At 42.9% G+C, this 26029-nt stretch overlaps 1 protein-coding gene across 1 annotated transcript in view; it reads left to right on the top strand.

Annotated features, from left to right (window-relative positions):
* Positions 1 to 24264, top strand: part of CIAPIN1 (cytokine induced apoptosis inhibitor 1) — a 29544-nt gene extending 5280 nt beyond the window's left edge. The window contains exons 5-8 of the mRNA XM_075704472.1: positions 2017 to 2134; positions 5013 to 5135; positions 19523 to 19647; positions 22175 to 24264. Of these exons, the coding sequence (XP_075560587.1) occupies positions 2017 to 2134; positions 5013 to 5135; positions 19523 to 19647; positions 22175 to 22288 (480 nt within the window). The 3' untranslated portion in view covers positions 22289 to 24264. The remainder of the gene's footprint in view (positions 1 to 2016; positions 2135 to 5012; positions 5136 to 19522; positions 19648 to 22174) is intronic.
* Positions 24265 to 26029: the final 1765 nt, after the last annotated feature.

Here is a 26029-nt window from a genome sequence, read left to right as displayed (position 1 = left end):
TGTTTTCCTTTTATTAAGCACATTATTGAAGTTGAAGCAACATAATCACTTAGAACCAGTTTTGTGGAAGCAGAGTTTTTGTTTGATCAGTATGGTGTCGGGCATGTTAGCTCGGTGGCCTAGGCAGGGGGTGGCACACTGGGCACGTGCCCACCCCCTAAAAAAAATGGTTAGTATACAGCCTTCTTAGTCCCCCTCCCTCGTTCCTTCCCCTCCCTGGTCAAGGTGCCCACCCCCCTTGCAAAATATGTGCATCGTGTATTGGTGCATCCACTTAATTTGAGTAACATGCAATTTGTTGGTACTCTTAGCCTGTCATGCGTGAGGGTGCACATTTTAATGCCTTTTTTGAGCCTGCTGATGACATGCATCTTTATATTTTTTTTCACAAAACCCATCCTGGCTGAGCCTAATCTGTGCATCCATGACTTTACCTTCCTTATTGTACACATTTGCACATTTATGGGTTAAATCTGGTGTGCATGTGCATGGTTGAGCCATGAACTACTTTGTTGTAGACATGCTTGATGCATAGGGACGTCATAGGTACTATATACTTTATTATTATCATGATGATCATTGCGTAACACTTAGACGAAGGTCACGTGGAGACATATGTCAGAACTCATCTGTGTCTCTTCACGTCTTTCATTTTAGTGTTACATGCTGGTTTTCATACTGCAGAACCAACTTGCCCAGAGATTCATCTTAGTGGAGTATGCTGCCATTCAATCCTGCATCCAACAATGGTGGCCACGAGGAGACAATTGCACATTTCCTTTGTGAATTTCCTCGCGAGAGTGTGCCTAGAAGAGAACTCTCAAGCACATTAGATAGTCTAGACAATCTTCCTTTGTTGGAAGAGAGAATCTTGTACACTGGTGCAGACCGTTCTCTGTACAGAAGGTGTTGAATGCATTGTTTTGCTTCCTGAGGATGTGGATTGAGTGACAGACTTTGAGAATTGCTGTGCTCTAGGTTGTACAAATGTGCAGTTTTACTGTTTTTTTTTTTAAGCTCATGTCTTATATGATCTTTAATTCACTTTACCTCCTTACCCCACATAGAGTGACCAGCTGGTTTACGTGCTGGCTCACTTCCTTGTCTTTCGCTCTCTTTCTCTCTTCATCCTCCATTCACCTTAAAGACTCTTGTCTATTGTAATAAATGATGCTTTTCTTTAATATCATTAAGAACAAAAATATGCCAATGACGTACTAAGAAGTTCACAAAATTCATTCACATTAAGTGCAATTCACATTTACTGCAATAAGGAAGGTAACAAAAACGATGGACCAATTATTCTTTTCAGTGTTAGTAAGTGTCTGTTTTATTTCTTTTAAAATTAAAAAGCATTACCTTTCACTTTATAAAAAGCAAATGCTTTCGCTTACAGCTGACCTCTAAGCTGCAGACTCCACACCTCCAGCATTGTTGTACACTGCCATGTTGGCTGTATGCTTGACCATTATTTAGTATTCAGGATGTATTTTGTCTTGGCCTATTATGGGTAATGATTCCTCGAGTACTGCTCTAAAAGTTAACCAGAAGTTTATAAGCAGTTCACAATTTACTATGGGAAAGTTGTAAAGAAAAAACAGTTCTAATAGAAAAAGAAATCTAAATGAATTGCGAACGTGGCCTTTACCACTTTTTTCTTTTTATTACATTTTTCTGTCATTCATAAATATCTAATTTTTCCCCTTTAGCACCGTATGAAACCTAATGACATATTATAGAATGTCCTATGCAACAATGTCATTAAATTAGCTTGTCTGACACAAATATAGTTTGTTTTCGAACAATCTGGAGTATGGCAAGAAACCCCTAAGGAAAGATTTAGAATCTTATCACTTGGGCACAGGTAATTATGCAATATATATGGCATTTCATGGCATGTCATGGCATATTAAGGTGCGGTTTGCTTAATGGGTGACTTAATGTCATTTTTTATCGCACCCCCGTTCAGCTGCAGTATTTTCCACCTTATAAATTTTTCTCTAATTATGTTTGCAGTTCTCAAGCAATGCAGAGTCTGTGGAAATAACTTGTTCAAAGCCAAATTATGAGATTGGGTCGTCCTCAAAGCTCCCATTTGCTGGTACATCCATTGGAAGCCAAGAGCCCTCTTCAGGTAATACAGCATATTATACCTCTGCATTAACTTTTTATAATAATGTAATAAACCTTCCTTTTTCATTTCATTCATTTCATCTTAAGGGTCCATAGGCATTTACATAAGGAGAGGGGGGTGCTACATTTGTGATTGACACAGCTTAACGGAAAAAAAAGGGGGGGGGGAGGGGGACTTATTGAAGTTTTGATTGTTTGATGTAGAATGCACATTCAAAGTAGAAATGATAAAGCAGCCTGCAAGCTATGTAGTGCTAACATTATGAGCATTATTAAAAAAAATTACATGTGTAATAATGATTGTTTCACGGATCTTGAATGTAAAGATATGAAAGCAGCAGGGCATGCAAAAGTACTGTACTGTTCCTGCGCATGGACTTGTTTCAATAGTTTCTGTTTCTAACATGAAGCTGCACAGGAAACCCATACAGGTTTCTCAGAGAAATCTTCACAGTTTTCTTTGTAGCTTCGTGCTACAGTCTAGTGAGTAACAATTTTTCTCTTTCATGCTGATATTGGCTATAAACATTTTGTATTTGTCATTATATTTAAGTTCATATACAGTCATTTGAATGTTGAAAGAATGTTGGGCTCTTGGAGATAGCAGTTATAAAAAGCCAATCTCGAATGTTTTGTGTGCTATACATAATTCTGCTGTTCAATGATTAAAAAGCATCTAAAGCCTTTTTCATATTGTTGATGGTGTAGCAGATATGGTGCTGCTTGACTGAACTACCTGAAAGCCTTGGCATGCAATGTGCTGAGAGCAGACATGATATCTGATGGCAATTAAGAAACATTTGGGTGAATGTTTAAATAGGCCAACTTGGAGCTTGCAGTGACAGAGGATCGCATATTGTAGGCGTAGTTGGGGATGTGGTGAGCACCTGACATCATGCGGGCGTGCGAGAACCATGGTAAGCAAAACATGACTGGTAAGGTACTAATTGGCTAAGCACTGTGCACATAATGTGGAAGATGTGGATTCAGATCCCACCTGTGCCAAGTTATCTTTTCATCTAGTCACCTTTTGCCTTCCTCCAATTACCAATTACCTTTGTGCATCTGGTTTTGGAAAAAAGAAAATGGTCTGATCATTTTTACTGAGAGCCCAACATGGTGTGACAATGGCATTTTGCTGCTTAGCGCTAGGTCAGGGGTTTGATTCCTGGCTGTAGTAATATTTTGAGGAGGGCAACATGCAAAAATGCTTGTGGACTTGGATTGTGGTGCATATTAAACAACCCCAGATGGTTAAAACTAATGTGGAGCCGTCTATTAAGGGATCCTTATAAACCACTTTGCAGTTTTGGGATCTTAAACCCCACAATTTAATCTTTTAATTTAATTTTTATTGGGACTTCCTTTGGTCCTAAATTAAACTTGTCACTCAACATTTGTTATAACAAGTTATAGCAAGGACACTGAAACTGTGGCCATGGGGTTGTTTGAAAAATAGTGGACCTGAAGTTGGAAGATGCAATTAGACCTTCACTTAAAAGAAGAAAAAAAGTGTTTGGGTTTTGGGAATGCACCATATCACTGACCCTACTCTTTAGATCTGCTTGCATTCACTATTTCCAAGATACTTTTGCCAAGGGAGAAAGAGAGAGAGACAAGGTAGAGGCAAGCTATCCTAATATATTTTGCTCCTTCTTGTCTGTGCCCTTTAGAAACTGGTGGCATGGCCATTTTCATTAAATTTTAGTGCACAAACTTTGAGTAAATTTTACATTATTTGGATTGGGCTTCTGTGCCACTGCCAGTAACAATGCAAGAAACAGCTGTTATCACCAGATAGGTTGTTTATTTTGTAGTTTCTACTGTGGAAATTTCATTTGGGCGAGTAAATGACGCTACAGACAGCAGCCTATTATGAGCACCTATTGCGCTGGATTTTACCTGAGCACGTCACTTGCATTGGGTTGACTTGCACCGCGCTTACAACATACATTTAAATATAGTGTTGCAGTCATGCAACATTTTTCCATTTAGTACATTTTAGTGACGTAGTTAATGCTATCAGGGTATCTACTTTGGGAATTTTTGTTGAGGAAATAAGATTGCTTTAGCAGTGGTATGTGTAAGTGGTTCAGTGCAATCCCCTAATTTCAAGTTCTTAGAGCAACTCATAAGTGGCCCTGCAATGCTTTCTGAATGTGGTAAAGCCTGTTTAATTCCTGGATGATGCTGCCAAAGCATTTAAGCCTAATATTATTTCCATACATGTAGCAGGGAGCCCACCACCTGCTGTTCCTTTTAAAGTCCTGATGTCCCAGCCACTTGTCATGACGCAGAAGCCATTGGCCAGATTTCTTTTGGCATCGTGACTAAGCAGTGCCTCTGGCAGAATCAGAAGGGAAGAAATTGTCACTCATATGGCAATAGAACCATCTTATGGCTGGGAATGATACCACTGTGCCAGTATTATCACCTCCATGGTCAGGTGGCATGACAAAGGGTCGTGCCACCTGACCTTGAGGTCATGTTGGTACAGAAGCTTGGTGCGATAATAGTGGGTATCGTTCTTTGTCGGCATTGCAGTGTGCAGGTTCGGGTGCAGTTCAGTGACAAGTGGATGGAAAGGCCATGAGAACTCAGAATTGGCAGCATTTCATTGCCAACAGCTTCGCTTGTAGAAGGTTCATTCAAAAACTTAACTGTTGCAAAATATTTATGAAGAGAGGTCCTGTAATACCATACACATTATATACCTTTCATAAAAGGTGTTGCAGGGTCTCTTTAACATAAATCACTGTAGACATCCATGGTCAAAAGATATTTTCAAGGTGCACTAGTAATTTAAAAGTGGCTGTGTGAAGGATTTGCAGATGCAAATAACCAATGTGCGATGTGTGTGTCCCACTTTGCATTTGCAGATGTAGGCAAGATTTGGTCATTGTCTGCACAAGACATGCTTGATGGTGATGTAGACCTTGTTGATCCAGACCAGTTGATTACTGAAGAAGACTTTAAGAAACCAGACCCAAGCGATCTCAAAGGTAAGTTGCCACCTTTGATAAGCAAGAGCTTGTGCTTGAAACAAACTATAAAACCCTTGCTCATAATGGCCATGAAACATTGATGGTATATGCACAAGGCAGGTTTAGTACAAGCTGAAATGCATGTGAAGCTTTTATTAAAAATTTGTTCAAATGTGTGCTGGAAAAAGTGTTTCTTTGAGCATAAGCTAATACTTTATCATCATGATAGGAAGCTTGGAGATACAGTCCTAGACATGGGCGCCGACTGCGGGGAGGGGGGCTCCTGGTCCTGAGCCCCCTCCCCCACATGCACAACTAAAATGTCATTGCCAGAGTTTTGTCACCCACATCATTTGAGGGATCTTTTCACTTTCCTCAACCTTTTCACCTGAAATTTTATTGTAGCTACTAGCTTACTGCAATTATTGTTGGCGCGGAACATGTGCGGCTTTTAATTCATACTTTCGCTTTATTTCTGCAAATCCTGACAATCAGAGGACAAGCGCATTAGAAGCACTAGCGGCGGCTACCTCATCTGTATATTCTCACTTCAACATTGTTTTAAATTTCCTCTATAAACACCATGCGCATATACAATATATTTAAATATACGTCCAGGACAAAGTTTATTTTTGAAAGAGACAGAGGTAGCCAATTAAAAATTCCTATAGGTATGGGTAGCCTATGCCTAGAGAATGAATACGTTGCTATATGTTCACCTCGCTTCAATTTGCTTTGCATGCTTTTTTGACCCTGAAAAATGCCTGCAGATTTCAGTAACCCCTTCAGCAGAGTCTTTTATTAACGACATGTGACATGCACGGAAATGATATGCGTCTCAGTATTGTTTCTCTTTCCAGTAAGTAATTCTAACTGAAAAAAAAAAACTCTTCTAATAATTTACAACATTTATAAGGGATGGAAACATCGTCACTTGCGCGCAGATGTCTTAAATATATAAATATATACAGGGTGTCCCAATTAACTATCATTCACACAGATTTTTAAAAAAAGAGCAATTTCAATGTAAAAAAGCCTAGTGCATATTGTTTCCGGTACAGTAGAGTAGCTGCCAGTAATTGTTTCATTACCGAGATTTAATCAGGTAATTGTAATTAATTATCTAACTCAAGACATGCTATCCTAATTATCAGTGTCAATGAGGCATTTGTAGGCACAGCCAAGAGATATCTAATTGTGGTATTTCCAGCAACGTCCTAATTGCATACTATTTTTTTCTGACGGATAAATAAACCTTGCGAAATATGACAAATACCATGTGACTGTGCTCCCACCCGCATCATAAAGCAGTGCCCTCGGACAAGGTCCTTCTGAGTTAGCCAAAACGAAATAAAGGAAATTAAAAAAAAAAAAACGCCGTGATCAAGCTAGTTCCTTATCTGCTGTGCCCCAGCTGAAGTAACACACCGCGTTTGGCGTTAGTTGGAAACAAGCTGTGATAGCTGTTGTTCTAGTATAAAGTGCACGGATGGTTTTATTCTTTTTGCTTTAAAATCTATCGCCACAAAAGTGAATTGACGTCAATGCAAAGGTTTAAAGGTGCATCTTGTTTCGTCCCTGTCGCCATGTCTTTCTGTAATGAGCGGAAGGAAAACATGATCCTTTCCTTGGGAGCTGCAAATGGCAACAAGAGAAAGGCCGCAAATGTTATCAGTCATGAAATTGTGGTGGTAAACCAAACGCATCGACTATCATCACAAATATGAAAACCTGAGACAAAGCGGCAGCTTCCAGAAACAGCGGCGGAGGACTCAATCTTTTAGTCTTAGCCTACACATGGATGTTCTAGCATTTATGGCCTCAAACCCTCGTGGTATTGTGCGGGACGTGGCCGCCCAGGTACAAATTTTCAAGACATCAGTTTGGAGGATTCTAAATGACTCGGCCCTTCACCCATATCACCTTAACCTGCACGAATGCTTGGGAGATAGGGACTTTCCGAATCGTCTAGATTTCTTGAATTAGGTTTCCACAAAAGCCGATGAGTCACCGGACTTTTTGAGCAACATCATGTGCACAGATGAAGCCAATTTTTGCAGAAACGGACAGGTAAATTTGCATAATGCACACTTGGAGTGACTCCAATCCATACTTGGTTGAGCGCAATCGGCACCAGTACCAGTGGTTGTTCAATGTGTGGTTCGTAATTTGCACCAGTGCTATAATCGGTCCCATCTTCTTCGATTGCCATACGACTGGCCGCTCGAGGAACTTTGCGTGTACTCGCGAGCTTCTTTCACGCTCGGAAAAACACTTTTGTGTAGTGTGTATCGAGCAACAAAAAGCTGTATCGGCAGTTTTTCTTGTTGCTCTACAATTTTCTCATTGACACTTTTCATCTAATTACAATATTTGAGAAGTTGATTAATTAATTAAAACTAATTATTTAATTAGGTGGGATGAAAAAAATAATCTGAGTATCACCAAACGACAGCAAACAACATTGCCTTGGTTCTGTCCAGCTGCATTGCATTTGCATATTTTTAATCTTTGGCTGAAGTTACGTGGGACACACTGTATCCTGTATATTTAGGATTTGGAAAGCTGGTCCCCGCTCCCCTGGAAAAATTAAAACTTTCCGCCTGTGGTGTTGGTATTGTGATACAGCGAAATCTTATTATGATGTAGTTGTATTCGCAGGGGGGCAAAAAAAGTCAGTGCCCTTGCACTCTGTGAAGAAGAATGACCAGCGAAGCTGTGTATATGGGCCTGTTAATGGCAAACTGTACCTCCGCCATGGGTCATTCTGGCATTGCACTATCTTCGTGATCGGCCCATGTGTGGGCAGTTTGGTGTATACACACAGACACGATCCTGGAGAAACTAGCCCTTAACAACTTCACTGTAATTTGCTGTAAAATTGGTTACGTCTTTGTGTTTCTTAATTAATGATGATGATGACGAATATGGGAGCAGTGGCACGAGCGTGTTCACGCAGTAGTGTTAAGGGGCGCCAACAAGCCAGCTGTGGAAGAAGACGCCGCTGGAGCCAATTGTGATGATGATAGTTTTGCATTAACACATGGAAACGATCCTGGAGGAAGTAGCCCTTAGCAACGGCGCTGTGAAAACCAGTGAAAAATTGCACATTTTGTTCATTGAGATATTTTTATAATTCAGCAGTAAAAATTTGCAGGTTCCCAGAACAGCTGTAGTGGATAGCATTTTCGCAGCAAGCACTTAAAGGGGCACTAAAGGCAAATACTAAGTCGACTTGCACTGTTTAAATACCATACCACAAACCTCACAATGCTTGTTTGGGGCCAAGAAAATTGCAGAAAATTTACGAGAAGTTTACAAGAAAATTGCATCTGAAGAGTCCTAATACCGTTTTCGAAATTCATAGCTCCCGCCACCCAATCGGGGGAGTGGCGACATCGCCATACACCATCACGACCCTTCGCTGTGTGAGTAAAATGGCGCTCGACAAACGGCGGTACGGAGCCGAGACAGAGCGGTGCATTCGCCGCTCCAGCTGATTCTCGGTCAAATGGGGTAGACCATTCAGCCATCCTGCGACATCACATGGAAGTTGAATTCTCTGCTACTTGCAGTTTGTGCGAGTTTCGCGAGCCAGAAAAACCAGCGTAGCACTATGCGATAATGAAACTACGGAAACGCAACAGCGTGGGCTGCACAGAATCGAGCGAAAACGAAACCTTTCGTCCTCCCGTGTCGTTGTCAAGGCTAATTTCAGTGAGTTGTTTTTTTCTAAAAATGAAATAGAACTGGACAAGTAGCATTTTATTTCAGCTTATAATACAATACAAGGATATTTTTTGCAACAAGTGGTTGAGTACTAGTGACAGAATTTAACTGAGGAGTGCTTTCTTCATCGGGCAATGCTTGAATGTCCCGGGGGAGTCTGTAATAATTTCCTGCATTTACCTCAATTATTAAGGCTCTGTTCGCGATAATATTGATGCCTTTGTAATGAAGCAGACGCGCCCCTGTGTATGTGCCGTCTGAAGAGGAAGACGAAGGGCCATGCCGTGATCGCGAGCAAGCCCCGTGCTACGGACAGCCCTTGCAGTGCCTAATTTATCTAGCGTTCCACACCGTTGTGAACGACAATAAACCTCGTCGCATTTGGTGGAGGTTGCTGAGATCCTTCGCCTCGTCCTGGAGCTCCGCACTCGAACCCTGCCAACAAGATCGCCCAGCACAATGCCTGATCCCGCCACCTCGTTGCCTGCACCCCCGGCTGCCACTGTCATCTGTGCCGGCGTCCCTCGTCAACGCGACCCACCCATTTTCAGTGGGACCACCGAACACGACGTGGAAGACTGGCTGTCATCGTACGAACGTGTAAGTGCCCATAACAGATGGGATGACCATTTTAAGCTGACCCACGTGCCTTTCTACCTAGCCGACGTAGCCAAACTTTGGTTTTTCAACCACGAATCAGACTTTACGAGCTGGTCCGTGTTTAAGACTCTGTTTGCTGAAGTCTTTGATCGCCCAGCTGTGCGTAAGCTACGCGCTGAACAGCGTCTACGGCAGCGCGCACAGCAGCCTGGAGAGACATTCCCCAGCTACATTGAGGATGTTCTCGATTTGTGCAAGCGGGTAAATCCCAGCATGTCAGAGGATGACAAGAATAAACACATCCTCAAGGGCATCGAGGACAGCGCATTCCAGATGTTGCTGGCCAAAAGCCCAACTAGCGTATCAGTTCTCATTAACCTCTGCCAGACCGAGCATGTCAGAGGATGACAAGAATAAACACATCCTCAAGGGCATCGAGGACAGCGCATTCCAGATGTTGCTGGCCAAAAGCCCAACTAGCGTATCAGTTCTCATTAACCTCTGCCAGAGCTTTGACGAGCTGCGCCGCCAACGTTCCATCGCCTGCCAGAACATTCAGCACGCCGATTCCGTCTCGAGCATTGCGGTTTCTACTGAAATAACCAACTCGACCCTCTCGCAGCATATTAAAGATTTTATTCGTGAAGAGGTGGCCAGGCAGCTCTCGCTGCTCCCTCACAGCGACGCACCTACGGCAGCTTTGCCTCCGACGCTGCAGCAAGCCATCCGAACTCAGATATCTGAAGCGCTTCCTGCAGCTCCTACAACACCCCTACCCAATCCTGTGAGTGTGCCGCTGGCCCATACCAACTTTGCCACTCACCCTACGTCGCTGCCGCTCAGTTATGCAGCTGTGGTTGCGTGGCCACCTGCGCAGACAGCTTCCTTTTCATCGCCCATGCATCCGGCTTCTGTTCCAGTTGCCCGACCGTCACCACAGTTTTTGCGTCCCACCGAGATGTGGCGCACTCAAGACAACCGGCCTATCTGCTTCGCCTACGGCATTGCTGGTCATGTAGCGCGCTTCTGTCGCCGCCGTGCCCCAACTGAGCGTACCAGCTTTGACACGCCCAGCTACGCGCCACAATACGCTGCCCCACCTCCATTTTCACCGCGACGTCTCGACACTGATCGCCGGTCGGAAACTCTGCGCTCTCCCTCCCCTCGTCGGCGTTCGATTTCGCCCCTGCGTCGTCGAGTTCCTACTGAAGAGGGGAACTGACTGCTGCAGTTCCTGAGGCAAGAACTGCAAATACATTGACGTTCTCAAGACCTCAATCTTCGCTGCAAAATGTTATTAGCGTTTTTTGTAGAGGGAGTACCCGCAGTCGCACTAGTTGATACCGGAGCAGCCGTTTCTGTCATTGACGAGAGCCTTTGCCGCAAGCTACGAAAAGTGACTACAGTTCGCTCTGGCCTGGTGCTCGCCACAGCCAGCGCGCAGCGAATTCACCCTTCAGCTGTATGCACGGCCCGTGTCGCCATCCACGACGTTCTGTACATAATCGAGTGTTTCGTGCTACCATCTTGCTCTCACGACCTCATCCTTGGTTGGGATTTCCTGTCACGTCATCATGCTGTCATTGACTGTTCGCGTGCAGAAGTGTCGCTTTTACCACTATGTGAATCACTGCCAACCAGCTCTCCTCACTTTGCCGACAAACTCACTGTTGATGCCGACACAACCATACCTCCTGAGTCGTCAATGGCTCTTGTCTTGTCGTCTGATGCCACATCTGACGCCACTGCAGTGTTCACGCCGTCCGATGTGTTTGCTCAACACAAGGGCATTGTTCTTCCGTTTGCCGTGCTTACTGTAACATCTGGGTCAACTGTGATGCTGGTCACCAACTACTACCAGTACCCGATCAGCCTACTGCGTGGAGAGACCGTAGGATACTTCCAGGCAGTCGACTACGTCGACGACCTCGATGTTCCTGCAGACTCTTTCCGTCATGTTGACGCCATCGCTTCGGTCTCCGGCTCATCACCTTCAGTGGTTTTTGACAACGCCATCGACCCTGCTCTTTCCCCACCTCATCGCCGCCAGCTTCTCAGCAGATTCTCAAGTATTAATTTATCACTTTAGCTTGACTTAATATTTGCCTTTAGTGTCCCTTTAACAAAATCCTGCACAGAGCTCGAGCAATAATTATGGCATCAAATGCACTAGCGCATGCAGTAGAGATTGTGTCAGGAGCAAAAGCTTCAGCATGGAGTGTACCTACAGCTAGCAGCTACCACCAGGTGGTGCCTTTGTACACACGTGTCACTTGAGAGAGTGATGCTGAAGGGAACAGATGTGCCCATTGGAAATGTCTTCTCAGCACGATAAGTTTTTTTATTTGATTTTTCGTTCATTTGGTTGTCAAAAGTTAAATGAGCAATTTATATATTTTTCATGATTTTCAGTTTATTCTTTTTGGTTAGATATAGGTAGGTAACAAATAATTGTGTATTTTATTTAATTAAATTTTTTTCTACAAGTTGGGTTACTTTTGCACAACGTCTTGTTAGTACAAGATAATGGTTAGTAGTAGTAGGAAGCCAGGTGCGAGTTGTTCCAAGTGAAAGCGACCCTATGCATTGGAAGAAATGCAGTTTGAGACAGTAGGAGGGCGAATGGGGCAGATTTGATCTGTAGGATATGTGTGCTAGGGTCGCGACTAGACCGTCTAGAGCAGGAGAAAGATGAGCTAGCTAAGTGGGTCAGGAAGCTGGAAAAGGAACTCAAGAGTGAGCAGAGCAAGGAGGTAGAAGATAAGCTAGCCTACATAGAAAAGATGCTGAGGGCCGCAAAGCTATGGCGAATGCTTCGATGCAAGCACCATGAATGGGACTGGCTCTGAAGCGAGAGCAGGTAAGGAAGTCGAAACTGCCATGCCAGAAAGCAGTGGCAGTCGTGTCAGTGATAGTCACGAAGGGGCAACCACTGTCGTGCCGGCCGTGTAAGACTACGACAAGGTGAAGGGTGAAGATAAGACATAGAGGGAGGGGGGGGGGGGGGGCATCACTATCCCAAGTACAGCTTTTGCCGGTGAGAAGGAGGAACAGCATCGAGTTGTCTTTGTTGGTGATTCAGACAAGCAGAAAGTAGAACCGGTGATAATAGATAGGGTAGGTGCACACGAGCAAGTCCAGTTTAGCGTGCTTCTGGAGAAACCGGTTAGGGAAGTAATAGCAAAAGTCAAGCAACACATGTGGACACAATGAAGGAAAGGCACCTAATGATGATAATGGGCGAAGTGATTCACATACTGCAGGGATGGGGGACAGGGACCACGAAGCTAATAGCCAAAGGGGTTACTGATCTGCAGAATGTATCAAAGGAACTGCAAATCGCAGTGTGCACAGTGCCAGAGGTTGAAAGACAGGGGTATGGAATTGAAAGGGCAGTGCTTGTAGTAAACAGAGTGATTGGACACTAGATAAGGCAATTAATTTTAGTCATTGTCATCAACTGACAAGTGCACCGGGCAGGCCATGAAGGTGCTTTTGTGCATGACCGGATACATTTTAGCGATAGTGTAGCAACACTGGTTGGGCATTGATTCACGGCATAAGCAGTTGCTTTCCTAGGCGAGCCTTAAGCAATCAGGAGGGTAGATTAAGTATTGAATGTAGTGGCACACCAGGAAGGAGCAGAATTAGGCTACAAGGAGTTAAGACGCACAAAGGATAAGTATAGAAACGGTAAGATTTGTTACATAAACATTCAGGGTGGTTGCAAGGAGGAAAAACGCTTGGAAATTCGAACGCAGCTGAATGATGAAGCCTTTAGCATTTACACCTTGACCAAAACGAAGCTACGAGATTCGGAGCAGCCGCTTGTGATTGAGAATTTAGTATGAGAGGGGTGCAACAAAATGACTGGTTCAAGGAAAGCCAGAGGCGTAGGCATGCTAATTAGGCGAAGTATGAAGTGGCCAAACGTAAAAAAGACATCTAAGGAGCATTTATGGATTAGCGGCATATAGGAAGGAAAAAACTTATGGCTTGGAGTAGCTTCCCTATGGACAGGTAGTCATTGCAGAGATAAAAATAAAGAATTGATTGATTGCATTAGAAGCGATACTAAAGAGTTCAGGAAATTGGGCGAGGTGGTTTTAGTAAGAGAGATGAATGCATGTACTGATTACAACAGTTCTCTAGCGCTGGATCTGTGTGATGAACAGAACCTTATAATAGTTAACAGGGAGAATAATTGTCGTGGACAGGTAATGTGGCAATGCAGAAAGAGGCAGTCATTTATCAACTACACTTTAGTCTCAGAAATGGTCTACGAATGACTAGACCAAATGACAATAGATAAACATGAAAAGGATAGCCTGGGTAGCGATCGTAAACCTTTAATTTTAAAATTTGGGAGAGATACCAATGCAAAACACAAACCAGTAGCAGCAGAATGCTTGAATATGAATGAAAAGTACGTAGCAGAGATTGCAAAATACATAAAGAAAACAGAGGCACTTCCTCTAACAGTCCGGGAATATAAGGAACTGGTAGAGGTAATGCAGCAGGAGATAAGACAGACATGGCAATAAAATTGTTGGATTGGAAAGAGGAAATCACGCCAGTGTTGAAACAAGGAAATAAAGCAAGCTATAGAAGAGTACAGACCTTTTCATTGGGCAAGGAGAAAAGTGTGCGCAGCGAGCCTTTCCTCCTGTCTGGCTTGTGCGATCCGGTGCGGCGCTGCTCGAAAGTATTGCTGTCGCATGCTGCAGAACGATTTCGAGATATTTTAGATAGTACTTTGTGAAATTTACACAATGTCCATTCATATATGGTCGTCAGGGAAGCCTTTCGGTGCATTGGTATGCGGAAATATCTCTTCGAGGTGCAAACATGTGACGCACATTATCAGCCGCAGTGTGTGTATGTGTTGTGAACTATTTTGTGTATATCGGTTTTAATTCAACGAAAAGAATCAGTGTCTCTGTATTACCTGCATGAAATAGTAAATCTGCTCACTATCTGATCACTTGGCATAGGGATTAAAACATAAGAGCGCATGGTCGTGTACGGCCAACCTAAGGCAACCACGGAACATCTAAGCGGCAGGCGCTATCAAATATTTCTGATACAATCGAACCCACTTATAACAATATTCAGGTGCCACGAAAATTCCATTGTTATAACCGATAATTGTTATAACCAAGTTGCATGAAAAAATCAAGATAGTGGGATGACAGAGATGTGTGTTGTGAATGACGGAAAGGCCAGTGCCCCTCCCCACCACATTCCTCCATCCGGCTGCCGATTGTGTTTACTCATTTAACTGCTTCCTGGGCACTCCGATCGCGTGTAACAAGCTGCGGATGTCGGCGTTAAAGAATGGCACTGCTTTACACAAAGCTCGCCGACATCCTTCTCCGAGGCATTCAGGTGCTCCACGTAGTGCAGCGAAAGGTTCCTCGCAAAAACGAAGCCCCCGCAGGGACAGAATCATCTGCCGGGCCTCCTGTGAGGACAATGTTGAGGCAGTCTGCCCTACCGCGTCATCGCTGCCATTGCTATCTGATGCAAGCACGGTCGTGACGATCGCCTCATCATGATGTTAAAAGCACTTAGGTTCCAAATCGTGAGTTGTGCGCTTTCTTTTCATTGGCAATGTCGTGCATTGACAATGATCAGTGGGTGGATCAGCCATCTTTTGTTTTGGCGGCGAGAAACCACATGGTCAGGAACGATTTCGACACAAACAAAGAAGACCAACACGAGCTATTAAGCTGTTGCAGAACTGCGCTGAATGAGGAGCCAGCGAGCAACATGCTAGCAACCTGCGAGCTGGGCAGTTGGTGTGGTCCATTCGTGTTTCGGAGGGTGGGGCAGCGTAGAGCTGTGGGTGCAGCACATTCATGTTCGGAGGGGTAGGGGGGCGACGGGTGAGAGGCACGTGGAGATGGGCAGAAAATGAGCGTGCGGTGACTGTTGGAGCAGCGGCCCATCGCGCAGTGGCTCAAATTTCTTGTTTTCTTTTTTTTGTTTTCTTTTCAAGAATGTCACATTTCACTACCTTTCGGCTCGGACGCCCAGCAGCCAAACTTCATCGTTATAACCGATAATGCGGCATTGGGGCATTTTAGTAAGCAGGTTATTTCACCACGGAAAACATAAAGTTGAGGATGCAGCAGCTTCTCATTGTTATAACCGATATATTGTTAAAACCGGGATCGTTATAAGTGGGTTTGACTGTATACCCGCATCGTTCTCACACATTTCAAGTTTAGCAGGCTTGAAATCACTATATGTCTATGCTAGCCTTCCTGCATGAGGCTGATGGCGCTGCTCAACACAGTCATCACGGTGGTTGGTGAACCAGCATGATACATATAATGCTATGTGTTTCGGCATTGCCTTTTTGCCCTGTAAAGCCATATATTTGAGAGGGATCGCCTAAAAAGAATGCGATGGCTATTTTTGAGGACAAAATTTCCGTAATACGTGTGAATACGTCGTAGAGAACGGAACGGACACAACCGAAAAAAAAAATTCGGTTATCATCCTTTTTTTTTGAAGAAGAAAAACGGGCTAACGCCACAATACGGACTTGCATAGTCACGCCGCACAGCATTTATGGATCTATAAACGTTGATGCCGTATGCTTGGACCATGCGCTCTATAGAACAAAGATACATATCTGTAATCCAGCACCTACCACTGCTTAGGATGCTTGCGCAGTTCGTAAACGGTCGCTTTGCTGGACTAGCTTAATTCACACTGTAAAGTATGCTGTTATTACTAACCAAAACAATTTTATTCATGGGTGGAAACCTGATCCACTGAACCAAGTAGTCGCGCAGTGTAATCCGCAGCTAACAGTTTGAATGCTTGTCAAAGTATAACAGCACAGCTCCTATCGTAGCAGAACGGTACCCACGCTGTTACGATCGTTGTGTTTGTTTCATCGTTCCTAAGCCACAGCTTAGAACTAGAGGATACTACTGCAATAAGGTCACATTAGTGAATGGAACATTCATAAATACACAATTGATCTCCGAGGCTGAATGTAGGCTCAAACACGTGCGCACACATCGCGCTGCGTGCTCCGTCGGCCTCAACACCAACAGAAACTCCGGCCATGCGAACTTAAACCACTTCAGTACGTCTCACAGAACCATTTACCACATAGAAGACACCACGTCATACTAAATAGACCGCACGAGTGCGAAAACAAATGCCAGAAACTACCGCCGAGCATATACCTGCCATGCAAGACGGAGCGCTCGCCCAAGCCAGCATGCGGACTGCCCATAGATGGCGCCCATAAAAAAACGGTGTATAAGAAGGCATCTAGGGATCATCGAGAAGCCAAAACATTGGGATTACACGGAGAAGAGATGCTCCTTAGATGGAGTAAGTACCAAGAAAAGAAAAGGATGGCGAGTGAGCTTGCACGAGGAAAGCTTAAATGCACAAGTGAATGTTGGGTGCATAACATCTTCAAAAGAGAAAAAGACACACCAAAAAGATTCTGAAATCATGTAAGAGCATTTGGAGCTCCAACTGAAAATTCCCAAACGGCTATAAGGGATGATGATGATGTTAACATCTTCAAACAAAACAATGCACTGCTGTACATCAGAGACGTTATTAGGCATAACTTCGGCAAAAAAATAAAGCGTAGTTTTGACTCGGGACAGGTCCAACAAAAACAGAAGTGTGAGAGATCAAAGTTTACTGGTGGAATTTAACCAAGAACTGAAGCAAGGATGTCCTCTGTCTTCATTGTTGTTTATGCTTTATGTTAAGGGCATAGACAGATGACTGGAAAACAGTGAATTAGGGTTTGATTTATCCTACATGCGTAATGGGCAAAGGGTGCAAAAGAAGGTCTTCAGACTGATGTATGCGGATGACATAGTGCTACTAGCGGACAATGCAGCAGATTTACAGGGACTTGTGAATACGTGTGGCAACACAGTAACAGAAATTGGGAATTGGGAAATTGGGAAATTGGGAAACACAACACAGAAATTGGGAATTATGATTTCTAATGAAGAGATGAGTAATTACGTGGTATCAATTCAACAATAAGTCATACCCACAGTCAAGCAATATAAGTACCCCAGTGTATGCATAAACAAAGAAAAGAGTTACTCAAGCACCCACCAAAATAATCTGAAAATAAAGGGGACGTGGAATGCAGCAATAAAACATAGAGTACTTTGGGGCCACAATAAATGGGAGGCAGTACGTGGAATCTGGAAAGGAGTAATGGTGCCTGCGCTAATGTTCTCGAGTGCTATTCTGTGCTTAAAATTAGATATCTTGTCAGAGTTGGAAGTTAACTAAAGATCAGTAGGCCTGTTGGCTTTCCCATGGTAAAACCACAAATCAGACAGTACAGAGCGACATGGGTTGGGCCCCTTTTACAGTCAGAGAAGTGCAGAGCAAAATTAGATTTGAAGAGAGGAGCATGGATGAAAATAAATGGACTGCTCTAGTGCACAAGTATCTGTACCTGAAAAGCAGTTACAGAATGGAGGAAGAGGTCAAGAAAGTTGGCAAACAAGTACATGGTAATGGAATGTGTAAATAAACAACCAAGAGTCATATAAAAGAAAGTGAGAAAAACAGAGACAGTGAATTGGATGCAAAGCATGTAGATAAAAAAAGAAGATGGAGATTTACAAGTACAGGAAGAAAGAAATTAGAAGGGAAAATCTGTATGATAAGACAAAGAGCAGTGCCTTGCTATTTGAGGCTCTATCTGGTTGCCTAAGGACAAAAACACACCGGAGCAAATATTTGCAATGAGATGAGGCATGCGTCTGCTGCAGCAAAAATCCGGAGACCACTCAGCGCATCCTAATGGAATGCAAAGGCATTCACCCGGTGAGACCCGTGAATAATGTACACCTTCAAGAAGCCTTTGGATTTAAAGTGGACGGAAGCGTCATTCGGTCAGCAGTCGAGATAAGCAAGAGATGTTTAGAGTATTGGTGGAAAAAAAGCATGGAAGAGATTGATGCAATCAGATCTGCTATAGCGGTTAAAGGTAGATATAGAAGTTTTGAGGAAGAAAAAAAAATTTGAGATGTTTACAAATATGCTAGAATAAAAAGCATGTATAGCATACCTCACTAACTCGAGCAGGCTAGGTGACTATTTGTCACTGTCACATTTCACAGGGGATGCCAATGAATTGTCATCATGACCCACCAATGCTAGGCAGCTATTTATTTACTCTGGTGCAGTGATGTGCTAAACCACTGTAATGGTTTGAATATTCATTTTTGGTAACAGTTAGGATAATGACATGGTGCAGCAACACCGAAATTATGCACTTCATCGTTGCCCAGGGGGGGCATTCTGTAAGAGTCCACCTAGTGGACTGTCCCTTTCGACTGCTGCTGATTGGCTAGGGCCGCTCGTCTCCTCCTCTCTCGTACAGCTGCATCCAATCAGCAGCAACCGAAATGGACAGTCCACTAGGTGGACTCTTGCAGAATACCCCCCAGGTGCTTGTGAGGCAACTTTCATTTGGCATTTTCCTGTCTTAACTTGCTGCTAATTTGCTTTGGAGCATATCTACCAGCACAAATGGAGCATGTCCAGTGCGGTTTTCCTGCTGGCTGGACTAATGGCACAGTGGTCAGTTCCATCCTGTGCTTGCCATCAACGTTTGCTCGAGAAAGGATAAGTGAAAATCACTAATTCTGTGTAGGGCAATGTTTTTCGTTTCCTTTTCATGGAGCAAAGGCTCCTGGTACACTTTTGTGATACATATGGACTTTGTTTAGTAGAAACTACAAAATGACATTACATTGCTAGTAAATTACTAGAAAAATAAATACTTACATTCCAATTCAACTAGCATTGGGAAATCAATAAATTTTATTACATTGTGGATTTTACTAAATAGATGTTCATTATATTGAAATTTGACTTTAACCAACACGTGTTTGTACAAGCTGGAATGGCAGTGTTCAGACAACTTGCACTATGCCATGCTGTCTTCAGAGCAATTGAGCATTTCACATGGCAGCAGCATTAGCCAGAACAAGGGCAAGTTGCTTAGGTATGGAAGTATAATTGGTTTGAAATTGCATTTTGTTCTTTTGCTGCAGCCTGTGGTGGTGAGAAGAAGCGACGTGCTTGCAAAAACTGTACATGTGGTCTTGCTGAAGAACTAGACCGTGAAGCAGCCGCCAAGGCTGCTGCCACACAGCAGCCAAAGTCTTCATGTGGAAACGTGAGTACAGCAATAAGTTTTGAGTTGCTCGATACTGCAAGTGGGGAAACGCGTCAATAGCCCTACACAGGTGGGTTAAATGTATGAGGGAGATTACAACTTACCCACACTCTCGCTGTAGGCTGTTTTAGCCAAATGTCAGAGACAACAGGTCATCTGGTGTCAAGATCAGTGCCCGACTTTTCGCCACATTTTACCTATCTGTCATTAAGAAGAATCCACCAGAATCAGACTATTTGCATGCTTGATATTGTCATCTGTCATAGATGTTTGTCTAGCTCCTTTCTTATGGCTGAGGCTCGTGCTTCTTTCCTATAAAAATTCATGTATAATTCTGTATGAAATTAAACCACTTTCTTGTGACAAAACACTTCCTCTTCACTCTGGACAAGGTCTTTAATACCAGCATAGGACATGCTTGTCAGACTAAAGAATGTCTTTCTGCACTCTGCTTTCTTTGGTGCAATTTACAAGGGGGGCAGCCATTGATTTTCTCTAGGTCCATTCGATTCACCCTGCACTTTATGAACTAGTTCCCACTAATTCATTGCCAGTTCTTGTTCGTACGGAAGTGGCACGGTACCTTCTGTACAAACACTGCACTGCCTTTCTGGTGAGTGCAGGGAATGCCGTTAACTCATCCTGCACGAAGCCTGCCCTGAGTGAAACAAATGACGACGTGCAGATGCCGCCATGTTGAACTGGTGAAACATATACTGAAGTGCAGCACCTCATGAACTAGTTCATAAAATGCAGGCGAATCGAATGGGCCTTCCATCTTGGCTGCAGCTAAACCGAACTGACATAGAATGTTGAAATCTGCAAAGCTGTGGCAGGAGGCACAGTGGACATGTAATGAAAGTGCTCGAGAAATTGTGATCAGTAGAAGCTTTAAAGGGACATTAAAGAGAAAAATTATTTCACCTGTGTTAGTATATTACCCTTCTACAATACCAAAAATACTGCCCTACCAAGAGTGGAGGCTTGGTAAGCCAGTAAAGCAGCAAAAATAAAAGATAGGTGTTGACGCCACCTTGAAGTTCCCGCATCAGCTCGTGATGCGGTCATAGATTTCGACAGCGTCTTGTAGGGCCTTGTTAATTTTTTATTGCTCAAAATGGGCTACATAGCTTTCTAAGGAGATAAAAATGAACTTGGCAAGTTTTGTGAACTTGACTGAGCCACCAAGGCCCATATACGAAACAATACTTTGAAGTCCGTGGCGTCACAGTGACACCCGATTCTGGGATTACGGCATGAAATTTAAGAATTTGAATGACCTTGACCTTCACTTTCTCTTCTAAGAATCAACCTATGTCACAAATTAACGAAAAAAGAGTTTTCAAGGAATACTTTAGCAGTCTAAACTGATACGGTCTATGCTTGTTACAACGGACCTGTGTACAACAGACTTTCAGATATAATGGACCATATTTCAGCCTTAGTTTTCTCTACCCATTTTATTAATGCAGCGAAGTTCGCTTTTAACAGACCGCACTACACTGGACTATCGGCTACAGCGGACAAATTTAGCGGCATTTTTTGGCAAAATTGGGCTTATAAAACGGACTTTTGCCCTGTCGACACGGGTTGATAGCTGACTTGCGAGGAGCAGCCGATGATATTGTGCACGCGAGGGAGGAAGGCAGGGCGGGAGCGCACCGTCTTCTTCCATGCGCGAGGCAAGGGGGGCGGGGGTGGATTCTACTCTGGTGGCTGCTGCTTATGGTGCGGCTGCCATATTTTGAAAGCGATCTGCGATGTGGACAAAGTACACTCTCACACGGGCGCCGTATCTTGAAAGTGATGTGTGACGTGGACAAAGTGTACCCAGTGCCGGTAGCTTCATATGTGCTGTGCTTCCAATGTTTAGTTCGCGTTGAAGCGAGAGACAGCATGAAGATCAATTCGCCCGCTGCTGCTACTGTGCTTCCTCACTCTGTTCTGACATCTACTTTCCGCGATCATCAAGCAAGATGTGTTCATGTCTACCTGTGCGTGCATGACACTGTGCTTGTTTATTTAGTTAGCAAGCGAATGTTTACAACTTTATAAGGCTGATAAAGCTACTATCCTTACTTCGCATAGCTGTCTACTAATTTGCTATCGCAATCAATGCTTCGCCTTTTGGGTGAAACTGCGACTTTCTTTGTTTGTTTTTCACTTTGGATGTTTGTCACTCACGCTTTGTAATAACGTTGTTAGACATTGTGACAAAAGTTTTGGAAGTGAGGAGTTTCAGATATCACGGACTTCAGGTAAAATGGACATTCTTTTTTTTTTTTTAAATTACAGGGTCCGTTGTAACGAAATTCAACTGTATAATGTTTGTCTTGCCTCTTTGACAACCAGAGTGCAGATAATTTTCAGATTCATCATCATAGCATTCAAAGCAACGTGTGATAACAGATGATTTCGAATTTATTGCTTGCTGCTTGAACTGTTTGCTACTTCTAGTGAAGGTGCATTTTATACATATGAGAGTGAAAATACTGCAGTATGACACCGTTTTCTTTTTTTACTTCAGTGCTACCTTGGCGATGCCTTCCGCTGTGCAAGCTGTCCATATCGAGGCTTACCTGCATTCAAGCCTGGTGAAAAGATTGTCCTTACCGAAGACCAACTAGCAGTTGACTCGTAACAATCATGTGAAGAATATGAACATCCTACAGAGAAAATTGCATAGGGTAGCCATTGTGGACAGTTTTGTAACAAGCCGTAACGCTGTTGGCATCTTGACTATGCGATTGTAGTTTATCACTACATGACTGCTGTACTACTTTTGTAGTGTCACTTAATGAGGTAGTACACGTCACAATTTTCAGATTATGTGTAAGCTCTGTATACAGCTCTCCAATGCAAATGCATGCAAATTGAAGATCCTTTGTCGCTGCTATACTACGGCAATGTGGATATAGTGATTTTAAAAAATTGAATTACGATGTACAAGGCATGCAAAGTTCATATTCCTTTAACGTTAATTGGATCAACAGAACACAAATAGCATATACATATTTGCATTGTATGAGGGTATCCCAGCAGCAAGTCAAGCCTTTGGTTGCTTTGGTGTTCAGACCAGAGAGGTAGAACTGCAGTGTCTCATCAACATTGAATCGCATCTTTAGACCACACATTTTTTCTTATTAAAAAGAAAATTTAGATACTTGTGTGTACTTTTTTGCTGCAAGGACTGAAGTAATGATTCTGGTGTCTCGTGCATTATTCATTTAAGTTATTCATGCAGTTTTGTTGGACCTTTTAAAAGGCTTTAGTGGAACACAGTACACTGATGTCATCGCACCATGCGGTGTGTCCCAGTAGCCAGGATCTACATGGATAAAGCTGATGTGATGTAGGTAATACTTTGAACATCTCAGGACATTGTATTGTAATTGGTTAATTATTGTCATCAGTTTCAGCAGTGCTTTAAAGTTTTTAACCTATTTGAAAGGGACACAAAGTGAATTTCAATTTTGGGTGGCTATGTTGTATTGATTGCTAATGCACTGTTCTGCTGCTAAGGTGCAGATCTCTGTACTCACATTTCATACATAGCAGACAACACTGTGGAATCTACATACGTACATAGTGCAGCCATAGAAGTCTCGCTTGATGTGTTTCACAGTGCAGTTATTCTTGACCTACGTTTTATATGAAATACATACTTCATCTATTACAACTACAACTTTTGAACACAAGGTTATGTCAAATTCCATGTTGCTTTTGTATATATGTGCTTCTAGTAGGCGACATACTATGTTTTGGTTGCAAGCATAAGTAATGCACTGTGGCCAGTGGTTGCAGAAACACGTTGCTCTGCTCCTTTGGTGGTAAATATGTTTAAATCTCCAACACTTCTCATGTCATAAATATGTCATGTTTTGTAGTGTAAGAGCACAAGACCTAATTTTACATTGAAATGCATGTTGTTTACCTAATATTTTTTCTTATGCGACTTACTGCTTCATGGTCGCTGATGCAAACAATTAGAAAGGCCTCTCTAACCTTTGTAGCATTGTCTGCTATGTGTGAAATGGAGTATAATTTATAAAATGGAATAAGCGAGAGACATCTGGGGACGCCATCAGTGCTGGCGTGAACTGTCTGTCCTTTCTGAACTGCGTTTCCTTCCATTTTCATGGAAAGCATACTTGCACCACCTGCCATGGTGGCCTAGTGGCTTTGGCATTGCGCTGCTAAGCTTGAGGGCACGAGATCAAATCCCAGCCACAGCAGCAAAATGCAAAAACGCCCGTGTACTTTGCATTAGGTACACATTAAAGAACCACAGATGGTCAAAATTAATCTGGGGGCCCCCACTACAGCATGCCTCATAATCTTATCATGGTTTTGGGGTGTAAAAACTACAAAATTAAGTTAACTGAACTTCATACTTGCACCGTATTTGTATCCGTGAGGCTTAAAAAATAATGTAAGAGTCAGTCATGGCACCACTACGCAGATCAATGGTTTTGTGTGAAACTTGGCCTGGGCTCTTATGAGCTTTTCTCATGATCTGTGGCAGTCTCCTGTAATGAAGGAATCCGACTCTAGATGGTGCATTGTCAAGTGAAATCAATAATGAAATAATAGCAAATAAAAAGTATAAAATTGTCATTAGTGTGCCTATAACTGGACAGCTTTACACCATCGTGAAAAGCATCAAATTGTTTGTGCCATGTTTCGTCTCACATGAACTTCATTTCCAGTTGAAGAGGAAGTATGAAATTATCCTACGCTAGCTAGGTTCCGTGCCACCACACAGTGCCCACAAGTTCTCTGTGACAGATCAAACTTGATTCTGTGTCATATCCCGGTGGCCCTTGTGAAAGCACAAGGCATTGCTTATGTTGGTAGTTATGGCATTTCTGCTTCCAGTATGGTGTTGAAAGAAAGTGCATGCTGTTTAAGGATGTCATTATGTGCATTATGAGAGCATCTATCATGCTTCACTGGAGATGCAAAATTTTTTAAAGGTTTGAGCGGGAGGAAGAAACCCGTTTCTTTTTTTCCAGGAAATTTTGAGAAAAATTTTAACTCCAGTCAAAATAGCTTAAATTTACTATTCTAGCAATAAAAGATAATTATCCTTAAATTCTTGCAATAATTACACAGAGAATGCAAAGAGAAAGGAATGAACGCATTGTTCTTGTCTTTGAAAGATTGCTAATCTGACGTAACAGGAAAAGAAAAAAAAGGTTTCCCGCCGTGCTTGCTCAGTGGCCGTGGTGTTGGGCTACTGAGCATGAGGTCGCGGGATCGAATCCCAGCCATAGCGGCCGCATTCTGATAGGGGCGAAATGCAAAAACACCCGTGTACTTAAATTTAGGTGCATGTTAAAGGTCCCCAGCTGGTCGAAATTTCCGGAGTCCTCCACTGTGGCGTGTCTCATAATCAGAGAGTGGTTTTGGCACATAAAACCCCGTAATTTATTTATTTATTTATTTTATTTTTTTTCAGAAAAAGGTCACGTAGTGTCAGAGTCGCTCTTCCTGGACACACTCACATTAGAATTGATTGCGGCTGCTCCCACATTCATATCTGATTGTATGTAGACGCGCTTTCGAACATGTTTACTTCACAAGCCTGTTGTGAAGATTGTCTTGAACATTTTAAACAAAAACATCCTTGTTCACAACTAGCAGATAGCAGAGGTATCTGCAGCAGACTAGAAGCTATATAGGTGTCAGCAGCTGATAAATGCAAAGGCCTTGCCACCAGATTGACGGTTCCACGTGCTTCGCGGAGTCCCAGACACCAGTGCTGGACTACAACCCAGAGGGCAATTTGTTTCTGCTGTGTTTGAAAGCTATGCTACTTTTTCAAAACAAAATTGAAAGCATGTATATATATAATGTAGACACTTGAAAACTGTGCTGCCACATTTTTTACTTTTTTTTTCCTGTGGTCGTCACTTCTAGAAGTGTATGCTGCACAGCGGAGAATGGCTAGTATATAACTGTACATGGAATTTTTTTTTAAATTTTGTTTTCACGTTCTCTGCTGGAAAAAAAAAATTCCTAGTCTTAATTTCTTTTTTTTCTTGGCCCTTACATTTCTATGCTTAACACTTTACACCAAGAATGAATTGCATCCTGTTGCTTCGATGAAGACACTGGACCAGGAAAGTTGGGTTTGCTCATATGCAGGGCATCTGAGCACTGTCGTGATGTCCAAGCCAGCCATGGAGGTATAATTTCTTGGTGTTTTGTGCTTTCTGTTCAACAAGGAAAAAGATTGCCAGACTCCAATTCCCTTAACCTATTAGTGCAAACAGCAATCATGAGCACCCAACTCCTGAATATGTTTAAGGATTCCATGTGATCTAGAGAATCTTAAGTACTCCTGGGAAATGTTTAGGGAACTCGAAGACCACCAGAA

The sequence above is a fragment of the Dermacentor variabilis genome, chromosome 1, assembly GCF_050947875.1.
Source record: "Dermacentor variabilis isolate Ectoservices chromosome 1, ASM5094787v1, whole genome shotgun sequence".
In the NCBI taxonomy this organism is placed as follows: domain Eukaryota; kingdom Metazoa; phylum Arthropoda; class Arachnida; order Ixodida; family Ixodidae; genus Dermacentor; species Dermacentor variabilis.
Note: the sequence above shows the minus strand (reverse complement) of the source record. Positions and strands in the feature narration are given on the sequence as shown.